The sequence below is a fragment of the Pezoporus wallicus genome, unplaced genomic scaffold (assembly GCF_028554395.1).
Source record: "Pezoporus wallicus isolate ANWC-B61680 ecotype Strahan unplaced genomic scaffold, APGP_CSIRO_Pwel_v1 contig_5967, whole genome shotgun sequence".
Taxonomy (NCBI): Eukaryota; Metazoa; Chordata; class Aves; order Psittaciformes; family Psittacidae; genus Pezoporus; species Pezoporus wallicus.
In genome coordinates this window covers 1266059-1287680 of record NW_026639377.1, presented here as the reverse complement: position 1 = coordinate 1287680, position 21622 = coordinate 1266059, and the positions used below count along the sequence as shown (strand labels likewise).

The 21622-nt window shown below is 37.0% G+C and overlaps 1 protein-coding gene across 1 annotated transcript in view; it reads left to right on the top strand.

The window, feature by feature from the left end:
• LUZP2 (leucine zipper protein 2) overlaps positions 1–21622 on the top strand; it is a 181795-nt gene that overhangs the window by 74634 nt on the left and 85539 nt on the right. Inside the window, exons 2-5 of the mRNA XM_057414394.1 lie at positions 9457–9574; positions 11026–11096; positions 12908–12989; positions 20186–20248. Of these exons, the coding sequence (XP_057270377.1) occupies positions 9457–9574; positions 11026–11096; positions 12908–12989; positions 20186–20248 (334 nt within the window). The remainder of the gene's footprint in view (positions 1–9456; positions 9575–11025; positions 11097–12907; positions 12990–20185; positions 20249–21622) is intronic.

The following is a 21622-nucleotide window of genomic DNA, read 5'->3' as shown; positions in this document are numbered from 1 at the left end:
AAAGACACATGCAACAGCAATTTCAAATATTTGGAAATTGGTAAATTGGAAAATCAAATAATTTGGGAAAATGGGAAATTACTACTGGACAAACCTAATAAATTTTGTAATAGTAAGACTATAAATAGCAACGATATTTCTTTCTCCCAACACTTAACACATATCTCTGTTGGTAGTAACCCAGTTATTAATACCTGCTATCTCAAATGTGAGAGAGATGGACTAGAAATAGAGGTGCAGATACATCTTCCCTAAATTCTTAAACAGCGTGAGGATTTTGGTAATCTGTAACTAAAGTTATGTTGCCTTTCGAGCAAGTCACTAGGCTTTGGTGGTGGGGACAGTTGTGTTGGTTTACTGCTGCGATCTGGCTATTTCTGCAATTACTGCTGTTGTGGCTGAATTCAGTTATATTCAGCAGCTTTGTTTTGTCTTCACTCTTTTACAGTAAATATCACCCTGATGGAGCTTATCGCTAAGCTTCCTTTGCAGTCATCAGGAAAGAGAAATCTTTCTGCAGAGGGGTTCATTCCTGAGCCATGGAGTCATAGAATGGTTTGGGTGGGAAAGGACATTAAGATCATTCAGATCCAACCCCCTGCCACAAGCAGGGACACTTTTCACTAGACCAGGTTGCTCCAGGCCCCTCCAACCTGACCTTGAACACTGCCAGGGATGGAGCATTCCCAACTTCCTTGGGCAGCCTGTGCCAGTGCCTCACCACCCTCACAGGGAAGAGCTTCTTTCTTATATCCAGTTTAAACTTCCCCTTTTTCAGTTTAAACCCATCACTCCTTGTCCTATTGCTACAGTCCCTGATGAAGAGTCCTTCTCCAGCATCCTTGTAGGCTCCCTTCAGATACTGGAAGGCTGCTCTGAGGCCTCCACACAGCCTTCTCTTCTCCAGGCTGAAGAGCCCCAACTTTCTCAGCTTTTCTTCATAAGTGAGATGCTCCAGCCCCCTGATCATAGAATCATAGAATAGTTATGGTTGGAAAGGACCTTAAGATCATCTAGTTCCAACCCCCCTGCCATGGGCAGGGACACCTCACACTAAAGCATATCACCCAGGGCTCTGTCCAACCTAGTCTTGAACACTGCCTGGATGGAGCATTCACAACCTCCCTGGGCAAGCCCCTTCCAGTGCCTCGCCACCCTAACAGGAAAGAATTTCCTCCTTATATCCAACCTAAACTTCCCCTGTTTAAGTTTTAACCCATTACCCCTTGTCCTATCACTACAGTCCCTAATGAAGAGTCCCTCTCCAGCATCCCTATAGGCCCCCTTCAGATACTGGAAGGCTGCTATGAGGTCTCCACGCAGCCTTCTCTTCTCCAGGCTGAACAGCCCCAGCTTTCTCAGTCTGTCTTCATACGGGATGTGCTCCAGTCCCCTGATCATCCTCGTGGCCCTCCTCTGCACTTGTTCCAACAGTTCCATGTCCTTTTTATGTTGAGGACACCAGAACTGCACACAATACTCCAGGTGAGGTCTCACGAGAGCAGAGCAGAGGGGCAGGATCACCTCCTTCGACCTGCTGGTCACGCTCCTTTTGATGCAGCCCAGGATACAGTTGGCTTTCTGGGCTGCAAGTGCACACTGAAGCTGGCTCATGTTCATTTTCTCATCGACCAACACCCCCAAGTCCTTCTCCTCAGGGCTGCTCTGAATCTCTTCTCTGCCCAACCTATAGCTGTGCCTGGGATTGCTCTGACCTCGTGGCTTCCTATGGACTCGCTCCAACAGCTCCATGTCCCTCTTGTGTTGTTGCAGGACTGGAGGGAGGTTTCCCCAGAGCACAGTAGAGGGGGAGAATCTGCTCCCTTGACCTGCTGCTCATGCTGCTGGGGATGCAGCCCAGCGCATGGGGATTTTCTGTGCTGCAAATACATGGTGCTGGGTCATGGGGAGCTTCGCATCACCCATCACCCCCAGGTCCTTCTCTGCAGGGCTGCTCTGAATCACTTCTCTGCCCAACCAGTAGCTGTGCTCCAGTCACTGTATTTCCTGCCTGAAGGGTTGTTCCTCTCCTTCGTATATCACAGAATATAAGGAAATATGTGCCATATAACACAAAGTGGGTATCTTATCATTAGGACACATTTATGTTTATAAATAGAGTAGGGGAAAGTAATTTAAATAGCTGACCTTATATTGTGTTGTTTGCCCTTCCACAGCCACTAGAAAAGTTCAGTGGACTTGGGAAATCTGCATCATAGATCGAATCATAAAATGGTTTGAGTTGGAAAGGACCTTAAGATCATCTAGTTCCAACCTTCCTGCCATGAGCAGCTGATCTCAGTATGCATGTTCTTAACACAGTTATAGAATAGCAGCTTTAATTTAAAAAGAATACTCCTGCAGCTTGTCTCTGCCTAGAAATGGTTTTGTGCTAGGTTTATACATCTCATTTTGTGCATGTTTATATATGTGCATAGTGTGTGTGCATAGTTATGTGTACATAATCGAATGATCTGGGACTCATATCTTGTTGCCTCGGTTAAAAAAAAATAAAATAATGTTTTCACAGGTTCTGTTTCTAAAGCTTGATAATAGCTGATCAGTGAACTTTACTGAACTAGATTATTAAACAGTAAATAGGCTTTCAGAGGATATCCATTAGCAGTTTTGTCAGGTAAGGTAGAGATACTTCAATTTTATATCAACTGAGAGAACAGCTTACATAGAGAGTGAAATTTACTATAGATGGCATGATGTTGGGAAGTCTTCCTTTTATTAAAAAGCAGAATTAAAGGTAAAATTCCAAACTAGCTATGAGATCAAACTATACAGCTAGCTGAGACAGGAATGTTAACCTGTACTGAAAGAAATGTTGGTAAAAGGCGCTGCTGGTTGTCTGAGAGACTGGTGTAACAGTGCTATATTTAAGAGTAAAATATTGAAGCCATAGTCAGAAATTTTAGACAAGCAGTAGAAAATCAGACCAAAGGCAGGATTATGGACATAAACAATGAAGAATGTCAGAACTGAAAAGGGTAACGTTAGCTATCAAAAAAGAATGGGTTTGGTTTGAATGGGTTTCCCACTAAAGACTCAAGACTAAATCCTGTAGAACTGACATGAAAAATCAGCTCTACGTACAGAGGACAAGCCTGTATTGATGCAGTCTGTATTTGAATGGTTGTAAAGAATTTAATAACTTCCTTTATGGAAGAAACCTGTTCCATATTACAAGTGTATAAATTCAGTCAGGATTCATTGCTCTAGGTGAAGTCCCTTCTGAATGATAGCTTGAAGCAGAAGAAAGGCTCAACACACCTCTCTCTGGGGGCAGGAGTTATTTTTCTGTTGGGTCAGTCACAGGGTTTTGCACAGTCCTCCTTGTGATGTTCACTCTTTGCTTTTGTGGCCTTTTGTGGCTTTTGTGGTGTTCAGTGAATAAATACAAACTGTTTTTTCCATTGAGTCATTATATTCAGTATCGCGTTCTTCATAGTGATTGAACCTGCAGTTCCATTTCCTGGGGCCAGATGCATGTGCCAGATGCAAGTTTTCAGAAACCTTCTTTTGCTCTTTTACTTATTGATGGGAACTGACAGTTGCATCTTTTCCCTGATCAGTCATTGATTCTACACAGCCAAGAGTCTGTCAAAAAAGAGGTTAGATTGTTTTGGTTTATTTATGCTGAGTCATTAAAAAGAAGATGAAAGAAAAGTGCTGAGTCTCTAGTGCTAGCTGTGTAGAACCCAAACAAAATACACAAGCAGTGCTTCCATTTTGGGGCTATTAAAGATACAGGAGGTTGGGTACTTAAAGTCTTGAGTGGTCATAACTTGTTGTAGTCATATGCATACTGACAATGTGATTTTTACCTGAAGTGGTTGTAAATCAAGCCTGGACCACAAGGGCATACATTATTCTCAGTAGATAGAGATGAAACATCCCAACCAAATATTTAGCTCAATTATGAAGGTCAGGTAAAGAAAAATTTTCCTTGTCTTGCATTAAATCCCCAAGTTTTCTCTTAATTATTCTTCCTCTCTGCTCTCCCCCTCAGTCTGAAACACAGTGTTTAGATAATGCCCGAATACACAACATATAATGTAAATGCCATTTATATTTCAGCAACAGCTGATCTCATAATGAACTTGATCTTTGTTTTTTTCCCAGATGCAATTGTTCAGTCAGAATTGACTGAAATCAGATCAAAGTAGGTGACACTTGGCTTGAATACCATTATAATACGCTGTCTATATATACACGCACTATAATTGTATATATACTGTATATTGCATACTTGATAATTAGATAACCTGTTCATTCTGCTTATTGATCATTAATAAATTACTTTCCTCCTACTGAATTTCGAGATTAAAAAATGCCTATATTTACGAAGAGAGAAAAAGCAGCATCGCAGTGCCCTGTTACCATTATAAATTATTTCTATTTCGTTTGCTTGTTTTACAGTTTTAAAGGTTCTTATATTCAGCTTCCAGATGTTGATTTAGAACTGTGATGAATCTTTTTCTCACTTGAATGTAAGCCACATTCATGTGTTCACATCCGCCACCAACAATATATTCAAAGGATTGCTTTAAAGACACGTAAAGGTGGTCGTGCACTTTGCAAGTGTACCTGTAAGCACTATTTTCTATGTATGATGCATAAAGATGTATGTAGTCTACGATATTTTAACTGTTGCTGCTTTAAAAAATGGCCAAACCCAAGAGGGTGTGACCATCTCATCATCTCACCTAATTTACTTTAAATTTACAGTAGATTGCCTAAACTTTGTAATTGCAATTAGAGCAGAAACGTTTTGTAAAAAGAGTGGCTAAAAGAACGTAAGTGGCAATAGATTTGATGAAAGAGACATCTAAATTAGTCTTAAACTGCAGATTGTATTTGAGTTTTCTCTTTTGTATTTAAGGGTTGGGGTTTGTTTTGGTGTTTTTTTTGTTGTTTTGGTTTTTTTTCTTGGCCAGGGACACTTATGTACCATAAATAATTGAAATCTTTATAAAAATTTTATTTCAAAGGCAGGCTTTGTAAACCTAGTGGGAAAACAAAATCAATTTTCATTTGGCCTGACATAGTACATGTTATTCAGTGAGAAATAAACATCCTTATTTTGAAGACTAAAAGCTTTGTTTCCAATATGTAGAGAAATAATAGCCTGAGGTGGAGTGATCTGTGGGGTGCAAGTCTTTGGAGTTACTAGACGTTAATCTCTGTTGCATACTGCAAATTAGACTCTGTTTAAATGTTTACTATATTGTATTAAATCATGTCAGTAAGAAGAATAGTCAAAACAGCTGACTAAGCTCAACATTCTATGTGAATATCATTCCCTTAAAAATGAATTATATTGGAATTTACACTAATACTACATCAACAGCCTGATAGTAAAAATGAAACAACCTGGAATTAGAGTACTAGAAGAGACCTTAACATGCAGAGTATTGTTAAATTGTTCTGTTTCATAATAAACATTTTTTAAAGCACAATCATGTGCTAAAATGCTACACACTCATTTTAATCCTAGGTGGATATGCTGATAATGGCACTTTATTTTGCAGAATGGTGTAACTGACATAACCCAATATTTAGAGAACAGCTGTGATCTGTTTATAATTACATTCCGGGTTTCCTAGGGATGGGTTTTAACTTATATTGGCATTATTATTTATGTTATACTGAAAAATGAGTAGAGAACCGTCAACAGTTTTTGAGAATTGGAAGTTTTCAGAAAGTCCCAGGATTTTATTGTGTTCGTGGCAGAGTGGTACAGTGGTGATGCCTCGTATGCACTGAGTCACCTGTAGCACGAGACTGGCATGCAAGTTCAGTGTGAGCAAATTGTTCAGTTTAGAGCTTGTATTTCTGGCAGCAAGAATCCACTGTCCCCCCACACCCACATAACTTGTCATAGTTTAACATTTCACTTCTTTCCTAGTGAAGTTCCTTCTCTTACTTTCTCCCACGTGGTGACAGATGATGACATCCTTCTTAAAGATCCATATGGTTCCTTCACACAGGTACCTAGGTACAGGTTAGGTATTCCTTCCATTTAACTTTTCGGTGATTTCGGAGGAATTACGCTGATTAAGTCTTGTTGATACCTGGTGCAATTGCTTTACATCTTGCAGTTTTTTCTTAATGAGACAAATAATTTTAGTTAGCGAGATTCAGAGGAGTTTGCTGATACTCATCAGGACAAAATTCTGTGTATGTGATTATATAGTTTGCAATTGATGTGTTTTCAAATATAAAAGAAATACTAATATGTCATGGTGGAAATATTATTTTAACCTAAATTAGTTCCAGAAAATATACTATGCTTTTCATATAGTAGCACAGCTGTGGAATATGGGTGTGCTGGTGCAGGAAAGTGACTTTCCTTCTAGTATGGCCTGCCTATCCATACTTATGTGCCAATTATATTGCACATATATATGAGTATGAAACGTTTTAAAGAGTGCTCTTCGAATACTTAGGAGACTAAAATATGGACCTTTAGAATTCAAGAAGGGAAGAAAATGAAAACCAGTGGATCACAGATCTTTCTTTAGACCCAATCCTGAGAAAAGTAGTATAAAGGAAGTATAAAAGTGAAGATATATTGATATTTGTGGGAGAATATGAGTTAGTTAATAATCTAAATGATTCATGATTAGACAACCATATTTATAAACTTACCCTTTTCCACTTAAATGTCACTTTATTTTGTTGGTCTAAATGATGCAAGTTTGTAATGTAGAAATGGAGGTGACCAAAGTATATGGGCTAATCTAAGGGTTTGTTGGTTGTCATGCAGTTGCAGAGTAGACTTTTACTGTCTTCAAACACATGAGCACTGTTATTGGACACAATGCTAAGTGTCAAAGCTTCATATCACAGATAATATTGTCCAGAATTAAAAAAGCACTGAGGACCTAATAGTTAACAGATGATAGCTATCTTTTATCTTCATCCTTTTTTCCTTTTTAAGTTACCTTCTAATCGTTCTCAGGGTTTGATTTGTTTGTGGCTCTCAAGTAGTAAGTTGTTTGTTGGCTTTTTGTCTCCTCACTGCCCAGTATGTTATAAAAGATAATAAGGTGGAAAATATAAGTGCATGCATAGTTTATATTAAATTTAATGTAGAACTTTGGGAAATATCCTCATTGATGCAAATTGATAGGTATCAGTATTTACAAGACAATAGGGTGAAACCTGTGCCAACTGGATACTCATGGGCAGTACAGTCCGCTGCTTGGGAAAGATGGCCTTTAACTGCTCAAGCTCAACTGGAATCGGAGCAGGGTGTTACTTTAAAGTGATCATTAAAACGAAGTGTTACTACTTTTTCTTTAAATACAGGTTTTAACTTGAAAAAAAAAGCATGATGTTTCAGTGGCAAAAGAGACTATTAAGTGTAACTTTTTGCAGTGCTTAAAGAGGAATGAAAGTGATGACCTTGTTGAACATCCCTGATTACTTTAGCAGGGGGAAATTCCTCCTTGACCTCTGTTCATCAGCAAATTAAAATGAGAGTATTCTCTGAAGCTGATTGGGCTGATTACGCACAATGTTGTTACTGCTGAGGTGAGCCAGCTCTGTTACAGTGATACTGGTTTAAAATACATGTGGTTACCATCTGCTGGAATGGTAACAACCCCCCCAAAACTACAGGTGTTTCTACAAAAAAATGAATGCAGGATGTTTTATTTACATTGCCTGTATCAACCAGAATTCTAATATTTATCAGATATTATAGCACTAGCTGGATTTAATTTATATAGATTCTTTCATTCAATTTGATAGAAAAATTTGGGCCAAACCCTCCATGTAAATCATGCTAAATTCTGGAAGGTTTTAACCTCTACGTATAGATTTTCCTGTAAACCCATCTTGAGTTTTAACTCCCTGACCTCTATTTGAGACAACTTATTTTTGATAAAACGAGTCATCCAGATCAAGACAGGTAAGCATAGCTGAGTTCTGGCATTATCTCCTTCCACTGATTTAATGCCATGTCTTCTTACAGTCATTCTCAGAGGTACTTGTTGTTCCCCCACTAGACCTGCAGTTTTTGCTTTCCTCTGGTGGACAAACATAACTGAAATAGTCTGAAGCTATGATTTCTTGAAATACAGTTCATGCACATATTGAAAGAAAAAGCAACACTTACCAAGAGACTAAAGTATTTTACTGACAGCTGAGCTTTTTATCTACCAGCTATGGAATGTATTAGAAAGGCTGCAGTTTTTATTTAACCACCCTGGGAAAACTTACTTTTGGAAGGGGAAGGATGTCTCTCCTGTTTTCAATTTCATCTTTCCTTTAAAAGGGAATTTCTACTGTGAAATAAAATACATGACCTAGCAGTTGTGCCGAATTTTGCAGCAGCAAGCAGAAATTTGAGCTGTTTTGTGTTTCATTAGTGATGCAAACCCAAAGAACTCATTTTAATTTGCAACATTCTGTCAAAGCCAAATATAATTATTGCTGTAATTCCAATACAATATTAAGATTCTTTGCCTAAAGTCTTATGTTGATGAAAGAGATGTTCACTTTCATCTCTTCTAGGTATCCAAAGTATGATTTAATAAAGAATTATTTTTTTTTGTAAATATATTCTGTGACCTATTGTTAAAAAAGGACTAATGCTAGATAACATTTCATTTGCTTTACTGAGTTTCCTTGCTAAAGTTCATTAAAGGAGTGTTAAGATTCCTGTTTAACTTCAAGGTCTTGATTCTGATAACAGAGTAATACTGATGTGTTGCAGAGCTGAGGTTCTTGTTTCCCCCTTATTAAGCCAGAGGTACAGAAAGGAGGAGAATAATTAACAAAAATTCAGTTGTAGAAAGATCAGATTTTTGAATTCATTGTGGATCTCATAAAAAAATGTAAAATGTATAGCTGCATTCCACGTAAAAATTACCATTTTGAAAAAAATAGAGTGTTTTGACTTACCCATTAATTAATAATTAGGTTTAAGTCTTATTGGTCTATTTGTCAGCTCTTGTTTATACTGTAAGGAGGTTTAAGTGAGGAGAAGCTGTCATATGTAATAAATACTACAAATTTGAAATGAATATGAATCATCCTTCCCTCAAATTACTGGGTGTCACAAACCTTCATACTTCCCAAGTGTTGCTTGGTTTCTTGCATGGGATATCTTTTCAAACAAGAAAAATTTTATGCTATGTATGATCACTTTTGTTAAAGACATCCTTTCTGTCTTCTGTTCATCCTGGACAATACACCATTGGCAGTGACTCAGGCTGATAATTTGCAAACTCAGATTCAGCACATAAACACATGCAAAACATCTATTCATCTACGTTAGGAGAAATCAAGTTGTTATATAAGTGAACAGAGGGATATACTCCAATTTGGAATCTATAATGTGAGTTGGAATTAATTCAATTTGGATGAACTGAGTCTGTTTTCAAATGCATTGAGGAATGTTTTGAGAAGATCTCATGCTTTTATTTTCTGTGTTAGACAGGGTTATGAAGAACTGGAAAGACAGCTGAAAGAAGTCTTTAAAGAAAGGAGCAATATCCTTCGTCAACTGTCGAAGACATCTAAGGAACTTGAGGGAATTAAAGTAAACCTCCAGGTCAGGTTCTGTCTCTGTTTCTGTAAGATTACTTTCCTTAGCTTTTTTTTATTGATATCTATTTATTAAAACAAATTTGGCGGGTTTAGTTTTGTTTTTAGTATGTGGATAATTGTTTTCTTGTTGCTGTTGTGCTTCACATAAACTGGATGTTTTTATGGAAAACATAATCCTAATGAATTGGGCTGTTTGCCCACTTAAAAATGATATGAAAATAGAGCATAGCAGAACAAAAGAGGAAGGGAAGTAAAAAAATAAGCTGTCTTAGTGGAGTTACCACCTGTTTGTCCTGGCAGTCACTATAAAGGATCTTTTGCTGTTGCAGGTTGCATCTTTGCTGACGAGTCACATTATGTTCAGCCTAGTTTAGGTGCTCACTTTACCTTCCTAAAATACCATCTGGACGGACTGACTGGATATACTGCAGGGCATTACTTTGCAAGTTTAGATGACAAATTGTGCTAGACGAGCCTGCAGCTAGAGCTGAGACACTTCTGCATTTAACTTTTGGGTATCACGAATAGGCTGAAAGGGCAATAGTCTGATAATATCTCTAGAGTAAAATCAGGTCCTTCGAGCGAAAAGTAGATTATAAATCTGGCTCTGGATTTGAGGTCCTGAAATCACCAGATGTTCATTTATGAGCATGCCTGTCCTTCCAGATAGAGTCTGTTGGTCTGGTGAAAACATTCAGACACATTATCACTTGAGATTGGTCTCTGTACTTCCATGCTAATTTAAAGGTTTTCTGAAATTGCGCTTTTATCTTCATGTTGATGTAAGCCAGATGGGAAAAATATTGAGGAGTAGATTCCTTGTATCTGTTCACAGAAGAATACTGCTACTGTGTATTATTACTGGGCTAAATTATGTTATATTGTCTTATATTTCAGATTGTGGTTCTAATCAATGTCAGTTCTTAATCATTTATTTCTCCCCTCCCCCCCTTTTTTTTTTTCTGGGTGCTTTACCACTCTTTATTATCATAGGTGTTTTCTTCTTTTTAGATAAATGTGCTGCTCCTTGTAACTAAGTTATTTTAGAACTGGATTTACTGTGCAGCGCAGTTGAAGATATCAGTTAGCAAAATGCTACTGTAAGATATTTTAGACTGATCACTGGAGAGATCCAGATACAGGCAAAGAGCTGTAGTATTATCTTCTGTATATACACACTTGTTTTTGTCATAAAATTTTAATGCATTGTCATTTATTTCTAAATCTGCTTCTTTTATTTGATTTATTCACATTTAATATTTGAAAAACAGCTGCGTACAGTTAGCTGTGCTTGAGTTAGAGTAAAGGAAAAGTCAGGCTATTCCTGTGTTTCTCACAAGCGGCAATAACTGTAATTCACTGGGAGCATTTTATGAAAGAGGACCAAATGGATCATTTCACAGATTAATAATATTAAAGATCTCTTTAGTAATAGAGTTGTTTCTTTTCTATTAGTCACTGAAAAATGATGAAGCATCAGCCAAAAATGATGTGCAGAAACTTCTGGAACTGGGCCAAAAGCAAAGGTAAGACCCCTATCTCCACCCTTCTCTTTCCATTTCCAGACTGAAAACCAGCAGACTAGGAAATGCCATCTTTCCTTTTACTTCAATTTTTGCTGTATTCCATAGTCTGCTGATTATAACAGTAAAGTGAAGGCAGGGAATGCTATTTTGGGAAGTTATTTAAACAAATGATGTATTTGCTGATATTTGGCTAATGCTCGGAGAAGATATTAAAATGCTATAGTGAGATATCCACTGAAGAAAGGGATTTTGAATTTCTCATGAAGAGTTAGTCATGAAATCACTAGGATCCTTCCAGTATTCCAAACAAATCTATTAAATGATAAAAGCAAAACTTCAACTAATGCCCAATTTAAACATGCGTTATATGGCTTGGGTGCAGCTGGAGGTATACATCATAGCTGCCCTTGTCCATCCTTCATACATTAATGTATTTTTGTAGTGGTTTGATTGATGTGCAGCTCTGATGAAATAGATTAATCTATTAGAAGTATTAAGGGGGTGTTTAGTAAATAGATCTTATTTGCAGATGGGAGAATTGAGTCTGCAAGTTTTGCAAACTGCAAGTATTCTTCCCAATCTCTGCCTTAAGTCAGTCCTTAAAGTCTCTCCAGGACTACCTAAAAGTACATGTTGACTTTTGCTTCTAAGGGATTCAACTATTGAGTATACTGCACCATAGCAATTCTCAGAGATAGACCCTGGATGGGTGAAAAATGCTGCTGAGCATCCCTCATCTTCCTTCACAAATAAAAGGCTTTTACAATATACCCCAAGAAAATGCCTTGGAGCTACTGCAGGTGCTTGACAGCTCTTCACAGGCTTACTGGATTTCACTTCCAGAGAGGTGTGGAAGTTCAGTGTAAGAAGGTGGTATTAAAAATGTTCCAGGGAATCTCCCTCATAGAATTTTGTTAAGGAGGGGTCACAGTTTATTTGCCAGTAGGCCTCAGGCTGTACTTCATCTGGAGTAAGTAAAGAACAGTGAACATAATGTTATGCTTAAACCTATTGTACTTGAACCAAAATTCAAGATATATCCCAATATTAAATTTATGATCTTCTTTGTTTGAACAAATGTGAGCTATGTTTGGTCTGTGAGCGCTACTCTGATTATTCTCTACAGTGATGGATGATACAGTAAAGTTTAGAGTGCTGGAGTCTCAGCTTGTAGATATAGTTCTGCTGACTTCAAATTAATTTGTTTTTTTTTTAACCCTTTTGTGTGAATTCTTCAGTACTTACTAAATTGCAAGTAAAACTTCACTCACTTACTGTGGTGCCTCAAGTGTTATTCTTTCTGTGCCCCATCAGCACTTTGGAATGATCGCATCTGTATGATAAAAGAGGTCTATTGTACTGGTGATGCATTGGTTTCATGCTGCTCTATCACTATTTCCATTAAATCTGTTCTGTACTAGTGTTGCTAAGCATAATTTATTTAACTATTTTAAATCAGGTAAAAACTAGTTCTCAATAGTATGGTTCCATTTCAGTGTGTTTTCAGTAGCCCTCTTCCCTCACTTATTTGATGCCAATCCTTTTTGCTAGAAATGATACACTGGCAGATGTTTTGCACAGCAGGCAATTCAGTTGATGCAAAAGGTGGCCAATTTCCATCATAGATAATTTTTGTCTTCTGTTGGCACTGTGGATCATGGGGTCATCATGATGTTATTAGCAAGACTCATAGACACAGTACATCTGTATGTTACTTTGAAAAATGAAAGGTGTCTTTTTTTGAAACTGAAGAATTATTTCTTAATGAACACTTGAGATGAAGTTTGTGTTCTGTGTTTTCAAAAAACTAGGGAAGAAATGAAATCTCTCCAGGAGTCCTTTCAAAAGCAGCTTAATGAGGCAGCTGAGAAAGCAGAAAAGCAGCAGGCTACCGTGAGTGATTCCCTGTCCCTCTTTCATTATTTTTGTTTGTTGTCTTTTTTTAACCATTTTGCCTTGAATTTGCCATTAGCTCAAGTAACTTTGCATGTAAAAACTTATTTCAAGTATGTGTTGGTATGCTAAGCTTCAGAAAAAAAGGAGCTCAAGAAAGTTCGTATGTTTACAAGCGCCAAGATCCCCATCGACTAATTTCGGTGGAATGTAGGTATATGTATATACTGATGGAGATTCGGCCTTGGAGACTTGGGTCTAAGTCCTTTCCCTGATGAGGTACTTGTCTCTCATCTATACCAGTGTACGCTGCCATGCATCCGTTGACTTTTTTGGAATCACTACTGATTTTCAGCAACAAAATAGTAGTGTGTCTGATTTTGACCATAGTAGATCTAATTAGCACTATAGGAAGCTGTTAAGTCCCATTCAGAGGGAATGGATGCATTAATGAAATTGTGTTTCTGGATAAATTGTACAATTGGTTGGATTTTTGAATAGCGCTGTAATGTTGTGGGGCATAAATAGCCATGTTTTGCTATTGCAGGAAAAAAAAAACAACAAAAAACCAGCCAAAAAGTAGAATCATGCTTTCTGTTTAATTTTAAGATGCAAAAAGGAAATTTTTCCTGTCTTGGTTAGTAGTGTTTCTATAGCATGAATGCCACTGAGCGTAAGTTGACTAGATAATCTTCAGAGGTCCCTTCAAACGTCAAGTTTTATGTGATTCTTACTCTGGATTTGAAAACAATCTGCTAGAAGGATTTCTAGACCTAGTTTGAGTTTCATATTAGATAATTCTGGTTTATTTAGTAAGATTTTAGTGTCATCCAGGCTCATAAAACAACAGTTTCTCCAAGAGAAACGTTTGAAGATAAATTACTAAATTTAGGAAATATTTACAAATGCCTTCTTCTATATGAATGTGATTTGTATGTGGCTTCCTACCCTTGGTGAACAAGATACGAGTGTGCACGTTTCACATGCTACCTTCTAATTAGAAACAGATTGAATTAGAAAATGTAGATTTTGAGCTGACGTATTCCTTTACAGGTTTCTTTCAGTTAACGTGATTTTTGCAAACACTTTTTTTTCCCGTTGTTGCTCAAAAGTCTGAAGGGTAAAGATACTGCTTTACCTATTCTTGTCACCTGAACAGCATATACTTAGTGGAGTTTTGGTCATTGCAATTTTGTCTAGAGAACAAAAACCCTCTTGAGGGGAGAAAAGTAGTAAACTAAATGATGTATTGAACTTGAAAAGGATAGCATATTTTAGGGTCTTTCTGTTTTACGATGGTTTTATGCTGAGGCAAGATATATAGTGCTGAAATAATTAAAAATGAGAACCCCGTTATCTCTGACAAGTACTCAGAACATGCTGGTTGAAAGTTGTCTTTTTTTCAGGTGCATGGTCACAATCTCGTCTAGTCCTACAAATTAAATTTGGAAAACATATTTCATTATTTAATCTCTGCATCAGATTTTGATATTCAAGACTAATTCAACTGTGGGTTAAATAAATCTCAGATGGAGTCAAAGGATTATTAGCTCTGTCCTTTGTAATATTAGTTTTTTTGAAACTTGAGCAGCAGTACCGTGTATAAATTCAGTTCACGCCACAGTGCACAAATCAAAGAAAATCTACTGTTAACTGTAAGAAAAAATATTACCTAATGCAGACACTAGGAAAAGCCCATCTGAGTTTATAATAGAATTTGGTGTGGAATGGTTATAAACCTGAATTCTTGTATTCTAAAACTTCTCCATAATAGAATATGAAATTTGCAACTGATTTTAAGGAAGGTAGCACTGTGTCCTTGGTTTGTGACATTTATTTCTTTATGCCTCAGGGTACAGTGTACATAATGAAGCTCACCAGTGCAGTAAGACTGAATATTCAAAAAGTGCTTCAGAATCCTCAGATGAAAGTTGCAGTAGAACTGGAAATAAATATTATTTCTGTCACACAGGACTACTTTACACCTGGTTTCTCCCATGTGTTTCATGTTTTTCTGAGAGTAATATGCGTGCTATGAAAGAAAGTCTTAGGTACTTTGATGCAGGCATAGCTAGAGAATGGGAGCTTGAATTTAATTCTAATTCAATATATTGTGAATGTTGTTTCTAATCCAATTTAAGCGCATTTTATTCTACGGGATTTGGTGAAGTAAATCTTGATTTCAGTCAGGGTAAAGAAGAATAGAATTACATTTCTCAAAGCCAAATGAAGAAAACACTGGATGAGGGAGTTGGAAATACATACTTATTTGCTGCACTTGCCAAGGAGGCATAGTACAATGCGCACTGTATGCTAATTAGGTGTATATATTCAACAAGGAATACTTGCCTGAAGGTGTTCTTTATTAGGTACATCCCAAGGTGTAAGTAAGAATTTACAAGAATTAAGTCAAATTATGTGGAAAAATAACCTAAAAAGTTAGGAAAAGGAATCTGACCAAACTAAAAGAGGAAAGGAGATCCACCAATACATTACACTTTGCATCCACCTCTTGTGCAATGTTTGGCAAGACTCTTCACTATTAGTTGTATAAATGATTCATCAGAAATTATATTATCAATATTATCATGTATCCTTATCCATTTCGCCTCCCCGCTCTTTTAGACTAGAGAGGCCAAGGAGGGTGGGCAGCTGAGCAGTTGCTGTTCAGAGTTTCTCCTGGAGTGTTTGTTGGTGGGTACAGTCTCAGAGAGCAGCCGGTGGAGCTGTTGCTAGGGTAGTAGCAACCTTCTGAGAGTAGAAGCAGGAACTCAGGCTTGAGAAAATGAGGTGTAAAGACATTCCTGACCTTTGCAGTCCTGAGGACTGACCTGGGGGCTCTTAGCAGGAGTGAGCACTCTGTTTCCTGGGTTCTTTGGTCTTCTGCTTCAGTAGTACTAACATATGAAGAACAAGAGCAGCAGCCTGTCTTGCGACGGGTCTTTTCTAGAAAATACATGGCAGACCTCAGCTGCTCTATTTGGGATAATGCAGTGTGCAGAGGAATGCTAGTTATGATAAGGGTGGCTTAAATTTTACAGTAATCCTATGTTGCGAAGTTCAGCATCTTCCAGAAAGCCTTAGGTTGTGAGGGAGCTTCTCTACAGGCCATCTCAGAATAAAATTATGGATTATTTGTATACCAAAAACCATTTCTTAAATAGATAAAGCTTGTTAGTCAGAAGCACCAAACTGGGTTTAGTTATACAGTATGCATATAAAACATGTAAGCCATCATTCCAAATAGCCTGCTGTCCTCTTTAACAGTTGATGAAGATTGACAGAGCTTTTTGTTATGCATTTAATATCAAATGCCTAAGCAATTTATAATATATTGTTATGTGGTAAAAAAAAGTATTAATAATGTCAGGCTATATCTCTAAATGTGAAGTGGAACCGCTGCTTCCAGAAACGGGATTAGGGACCATGGACTAATTTTCACTTTTCTTTTCAAAAAGGCAGATGGCAAATGACACATGGAACTTTGAAGTGTTTTTTTGTCCCAAGTAGATATGACCAAATAGAGTAATGAGTGATTCTGTATCTCTGCATTAGGTTAACAGACTCTTAGAGCTTTTTGGTGAAGGGTTCTTCACTTGACTTGTGTTTTATGCTGAGTGCTTGTATCTAATAGTTGGGTTTTTTTTAGTAAGAGACCTCGAGATGTGTAAAGTTGTTTCCCACTATCTGCAGTTAAAGTTCATAAAAAGAGCTGGATAGCACCGGTTGAGACAGAAAATAAAGAATGAAATAGGGAATTAATCAAAAATAGTTTGGCTAAGTAGAGTAAGTTTAGTCTGTATTTACATTCTGTTACTGCTGGTATTTTATATCATGTTTACAGTTTTAAAAAGACGTGGTGGAATGAAAATACAGTTACAGTACAGTCTGTCAAAATAAAGTAGAAATGGGAACTAAGTAATGCGTTACGTAAGACTTGTAAAAATAAGCAATAAGCGATCTGGTTATCTTGAAATTAGTAGGGTTTTTATAAGGAATAGAAGACAAGCAGAATACAGGGAATTTAATTTGGACATATCCACTACCAAAGAAGAATCTTAAGAACCATCACAAGCTCATGTGAGCAGTATTTTTTATAAAAAAATCAGATGTTCATTCACTTGTTTCTTTGACAAAATTTTATTTAACCACAATATAATTTACATTTGATTAATTACATTTAAGAATTCCTAGTTGGTAGCAATACATTTAGCTTAGCTTTTAAAAGCATTTAACACTTTGTAGAACACTTATTGCCCAAGGAAATAGTATTTCCTATGATTTAGGTAATAGCCTAAGGAGTTCACTCTGGCTTTTAGAGTCAATTCTTATGTTATAACTTGAAAATGAGACCATGAAGATTAATATGGAGTATAGTAGGGTTTCCAGATATGGCTAAAATAGATGTTAATAAATGTATTCCAATCCTGTATTAATTGCTCGTGTCTTAGTCCTCAGCAAGATAGAAGAAGTCTGGAGATAAGCAAATATGCATGCAGCTGAACTTGGACTGTGTGGTAATATGCTATATTGGTATTCCTCCATCCTTCATCTATGGTGAATAACTATTGTCTGACTCTTAGAATTACATCCCTGCCATCTGCTCAAGTATTCTGTATTTCGATGGGGGGAAATTTAATTTCAACATTTCAAGGTCACAGACTGCTGTGAGTAAAGGCCACTGGATGGAAGCTGTTGCCTTTAATAAACGTAATGAGCTCTGAAACACACAAAGCTCTGCTCCAGGAGACAGAAGCAGTGTCCTTGCTTAATATTGCAAAGTTCAGCCTTAGAACAACAGATTTTCATTACTTATTTTCATAATTACAACTAGATAGAAATTAACGGCAGCCAACGTGGGGAAAGGTGAATGTCAAATAAGAAGGAAGAGTGGGTGGGAAGGAGGAAGAGCTGTAGAAAGTTTCTCAGTTTCAATTGTTCAGTTTCTGTGCCTTTTATTTTGGAGCTGGGTATAAATGTCTATTCTTGTTTATGATGCTGTCGGGTTTATGGTGCTGTCGGGATTTGGTGACTGAAGGTAGAAGTTTTACATTTCTTCTGGAAAATTGTATTATGCCTTGGCCTTACGACTACCTAAAAGCAGCATGAAATGGTCTGATACAGACTGATCTTCCTTAAAGTATGAAATTATAGACATAGATGCTTTTAATTGTAGGGTTATCTCTGTATTAGCTCCAGTAGCCAAGCCATATAAATCTCTCCTATGTGGGTCTCTGTAACTATTACTTTATGACTAAGTGGTCCTTCAGTTGTTAGAAATTTGCTAGAAGCTTTAAAAAGGTTGTTTTAGTATGAAAGTAAAAATTAAATACTTCATAATTAATGTTATTGTTTTTTTTAAAAGGGTTGTATTTTTTTTTCCTGAAACAGTAATTCTGCACGATTTAAGATCCATATCAGTGATACAAGATGTGTGTATGTTAATAGTAATTAATAAATATTGCTGGTTTAACTAATGTAGATTGCTGGTTAAATTAACAGCCTTGCAATGTCTTAAATATCTCTTTCTGACAAAAATCCAAGCTGATACTTACAACCTGTTCACACAAATAATAATTTTGGGGGATATGTCTAATTATTTAATATATATTAAGCTTTAGAAGTGAAGTGCTTTCAAGGAATATTAGTAGTCTTTTAAGAGTGATGACTAAGAAAGAGAACACTCTTTAACAGAGGTCATTATATTATTTTTGTCAGTATTTAATGGTAGCTGGAAAACCCTTTGAACAGCTGAAAAATCAAACCCCACCATGTGAATAGTTATTTATGTTTCTCCCTGTTAATCCTGATCTTATAGTTTGATCGTGACCTTTATTTTTTGTTCTGAAAAAAAAATCTTATTTATTATACAGTATACACAGACTAAATGTCAGTACTCCTGGATGTGATTGCTAGGCAAGTGCTGACTAAATTAATGTTCTGTCAAAATCATCACCCTCAGTGGTCGCTGTATGTCCAGTTAGGATTTCCACAACCAAACCACTTCAAATTTTGCAAGACTTTGCAAAACAAGTTCCATTTATGCATGTCAGGTGGCACTAGTCTCATGGACCCCCACCTACTTTCCTCTCTTAAGTGATGATGATGCTCTCTGAGTTCACTTTTGATACACATGAGAGTGATGTCATGTTTGGTGATGGTTTTAACTTACTGACATTTGTCTACTTGAGTGTGGGCATGATTCTAAGAGCAGCTGTCATAGCATGCAAATTCAGTTTCATTTTTCATCTGCAGGACATTCAAATTAATCTTTAGGTCAGTGTCTCTGTGATCTAAATCTGTTTTCTTACAGAGGGTTTGGGTTTTTAACAAGTCTGCTGAAATGTGAGAGCACCTGTAATAAATATCCTGTGAATGTAGATCCTTTTGTATCAGCGGGGGAGAGAAAGTGACATTGGGTACATAGGGATGAACATTTTTCTAATTAAGGTATTCATCAGTATCCCCCTTCAAAGTGAAATGAATGCCGTATTTTAATCTTAGTTATTAGAATTACACCCTCCTTTCTCCTAGTAAATTCTATAATCCAGGAGGAAAGCTCAATTGTGAAAGAAACTTAGTTTGATTTGTAAGCATAGTCTTTTAAACTGTGTTTTATTAAATTCAGTCTTAAGACTGGAATTTTTACTTTCCATGGCAAGTCATTGAACTACATGGGGACTAAAGACCCGATTTGAAAGCTTTCACATATAATACACTTTATTCCACAGCTGAGTCTGATCAGAATTAGGGGGTTGTTAATCTCATAAGGACCGGTACTATAGCTTTCAAAAAAAAATAAATAACTGCATTAGAAACCTGCTATGATAGATTTTGTGTTCTTAGAGGGTAAAGCCAGAATTTAGATTGTAAAATAAGTTACTATCATTGTAAAAATCCGTAGTTCTCTGAAGATCATTACAGAAAAATAACTGCTATATCTACTGGTGCAAAAGTAAGCCTGCTTATGTACACTGATTTTCTTCTCTTGATTATAAGTTTTCTAGTAAATAATGCTACATGTTTGTAGCAAATACCTAACTGTGGCCTATACCAATGTGGTATAAGTTTGGGGTTGGTTGTGTTTTTGTTGTTGTTCTGTTTTCAAAGCTGTGAATGGAATAAAAGTATGAATGGTTATCTGATGTTTAGGTACATTTCAACAACTCACACTCAGCATTTCCTTAAACTTATAGATCAACTTTTTGAAGACTGAAATGGAAAGGAAAAGCAAAATGATCCGTGACCTCCAAAACGAGGTAAGAGGAACAGAGGATTCTCCTCTTCAGTCAGAGTTTACACTGGAAGATATTATAGTTTGTTTTCATGTTCAAAACACGTGTTGTTTAATAGAAAGGTAAAGCTCCAGTGAAATACTGTAAAGAAAAAAAAAACAATAAAAAAATAGAGATGCCTAATAAAATTTACCCTGCCACACATTCCTAAGATGTTTTCCCAAGCTTTCTGTATCATGAATATTAATCCCAGATACATCCCCAAATCCCAAATAAAACAGAAATTATATTTTCTTTAATTCATGTTCGTATTAAGCTGAATTTATTTTGAAATTTGATTTTGGAGTAGAAACTTAAAACCTCTGAACAGCATAACATTATTTTTATAATTTTTTTCTCCCCAGACAAGTTGTCTGTATCAGGATATAGTTTCCTGTTCCACTGATTTGTTTTGCAAAGAACTTTGCACTTGAAAACATGCAGTTGACCTCTTGTTCTCTTACCAGTCAGGCTTGTCTTTATCTCTGCAGTTCTTACAGTTTACTCATTTAAACTGTTCTGAGTTTGATGTGTATGAAAACTTGATGTCCCTAAAGCGCTTGTTTAAACAGTGTTCTCTGATGTCTTTGGTCTATGGCAATGTATATATATATAGGTTTAATCTGAAAGAAGTTGAGAACTCTTTTTAAGTTGCAAAGGAAATACGGTTAATTTTAATTGTTGACATTATTTAAGCTGAGTTCACAGTTGTGTTGTCTTCAACTACAGTCATAAATGTGTTGCTTGCTTTTTCCACCTGTGATCACTGGATGCTTTGCACTTAAGCCTGTTGTCGTGGTTTAAACCCAGTCAGGTAACTCGTTCGCTCACTTCCCCCCCTTTCTTGCCCTCCCCCTGCTCTTGGAGGGACGGAGAGGAGAATCAAAAGAATGCAACTCCCACGGGTTGAGATAAGAACAGTTTAGTAACTAAGGTATAACACAAATCACTACTGCTACCACCAATGATAATAATGATAAAGGAAATAACAAGGGAAGAGAATACAACACCTCAGCACCAGCTGACCGATAACTCGCCCCCAAGCCCGACCAAGCTCCGACCGATACCTCCTCCCACCCTGCAGTCTCTCAGCCCTTCCGGCTCACTCCCAGTTACATCCTGGGCATGACGTGCTGTGGTATGGAATAGCTCTTTGGTCAGTTTGGGTCAGGTGTCCTGTCTCTGCTTCCTCCCGGCTTCCCCTCCTCCCTGGCAGAGCATGAGGCTCACAAAGTCCTTGGCCAAACCAAAACATCCTTGTTATCAGCTCTGTTCCCGAGCTGAAAGTCAAAACACTGCACTGCACCAGCTACCAAGAAGGAGAAAAAATGACTGCTACTGCTGAACCCAGGACACCTG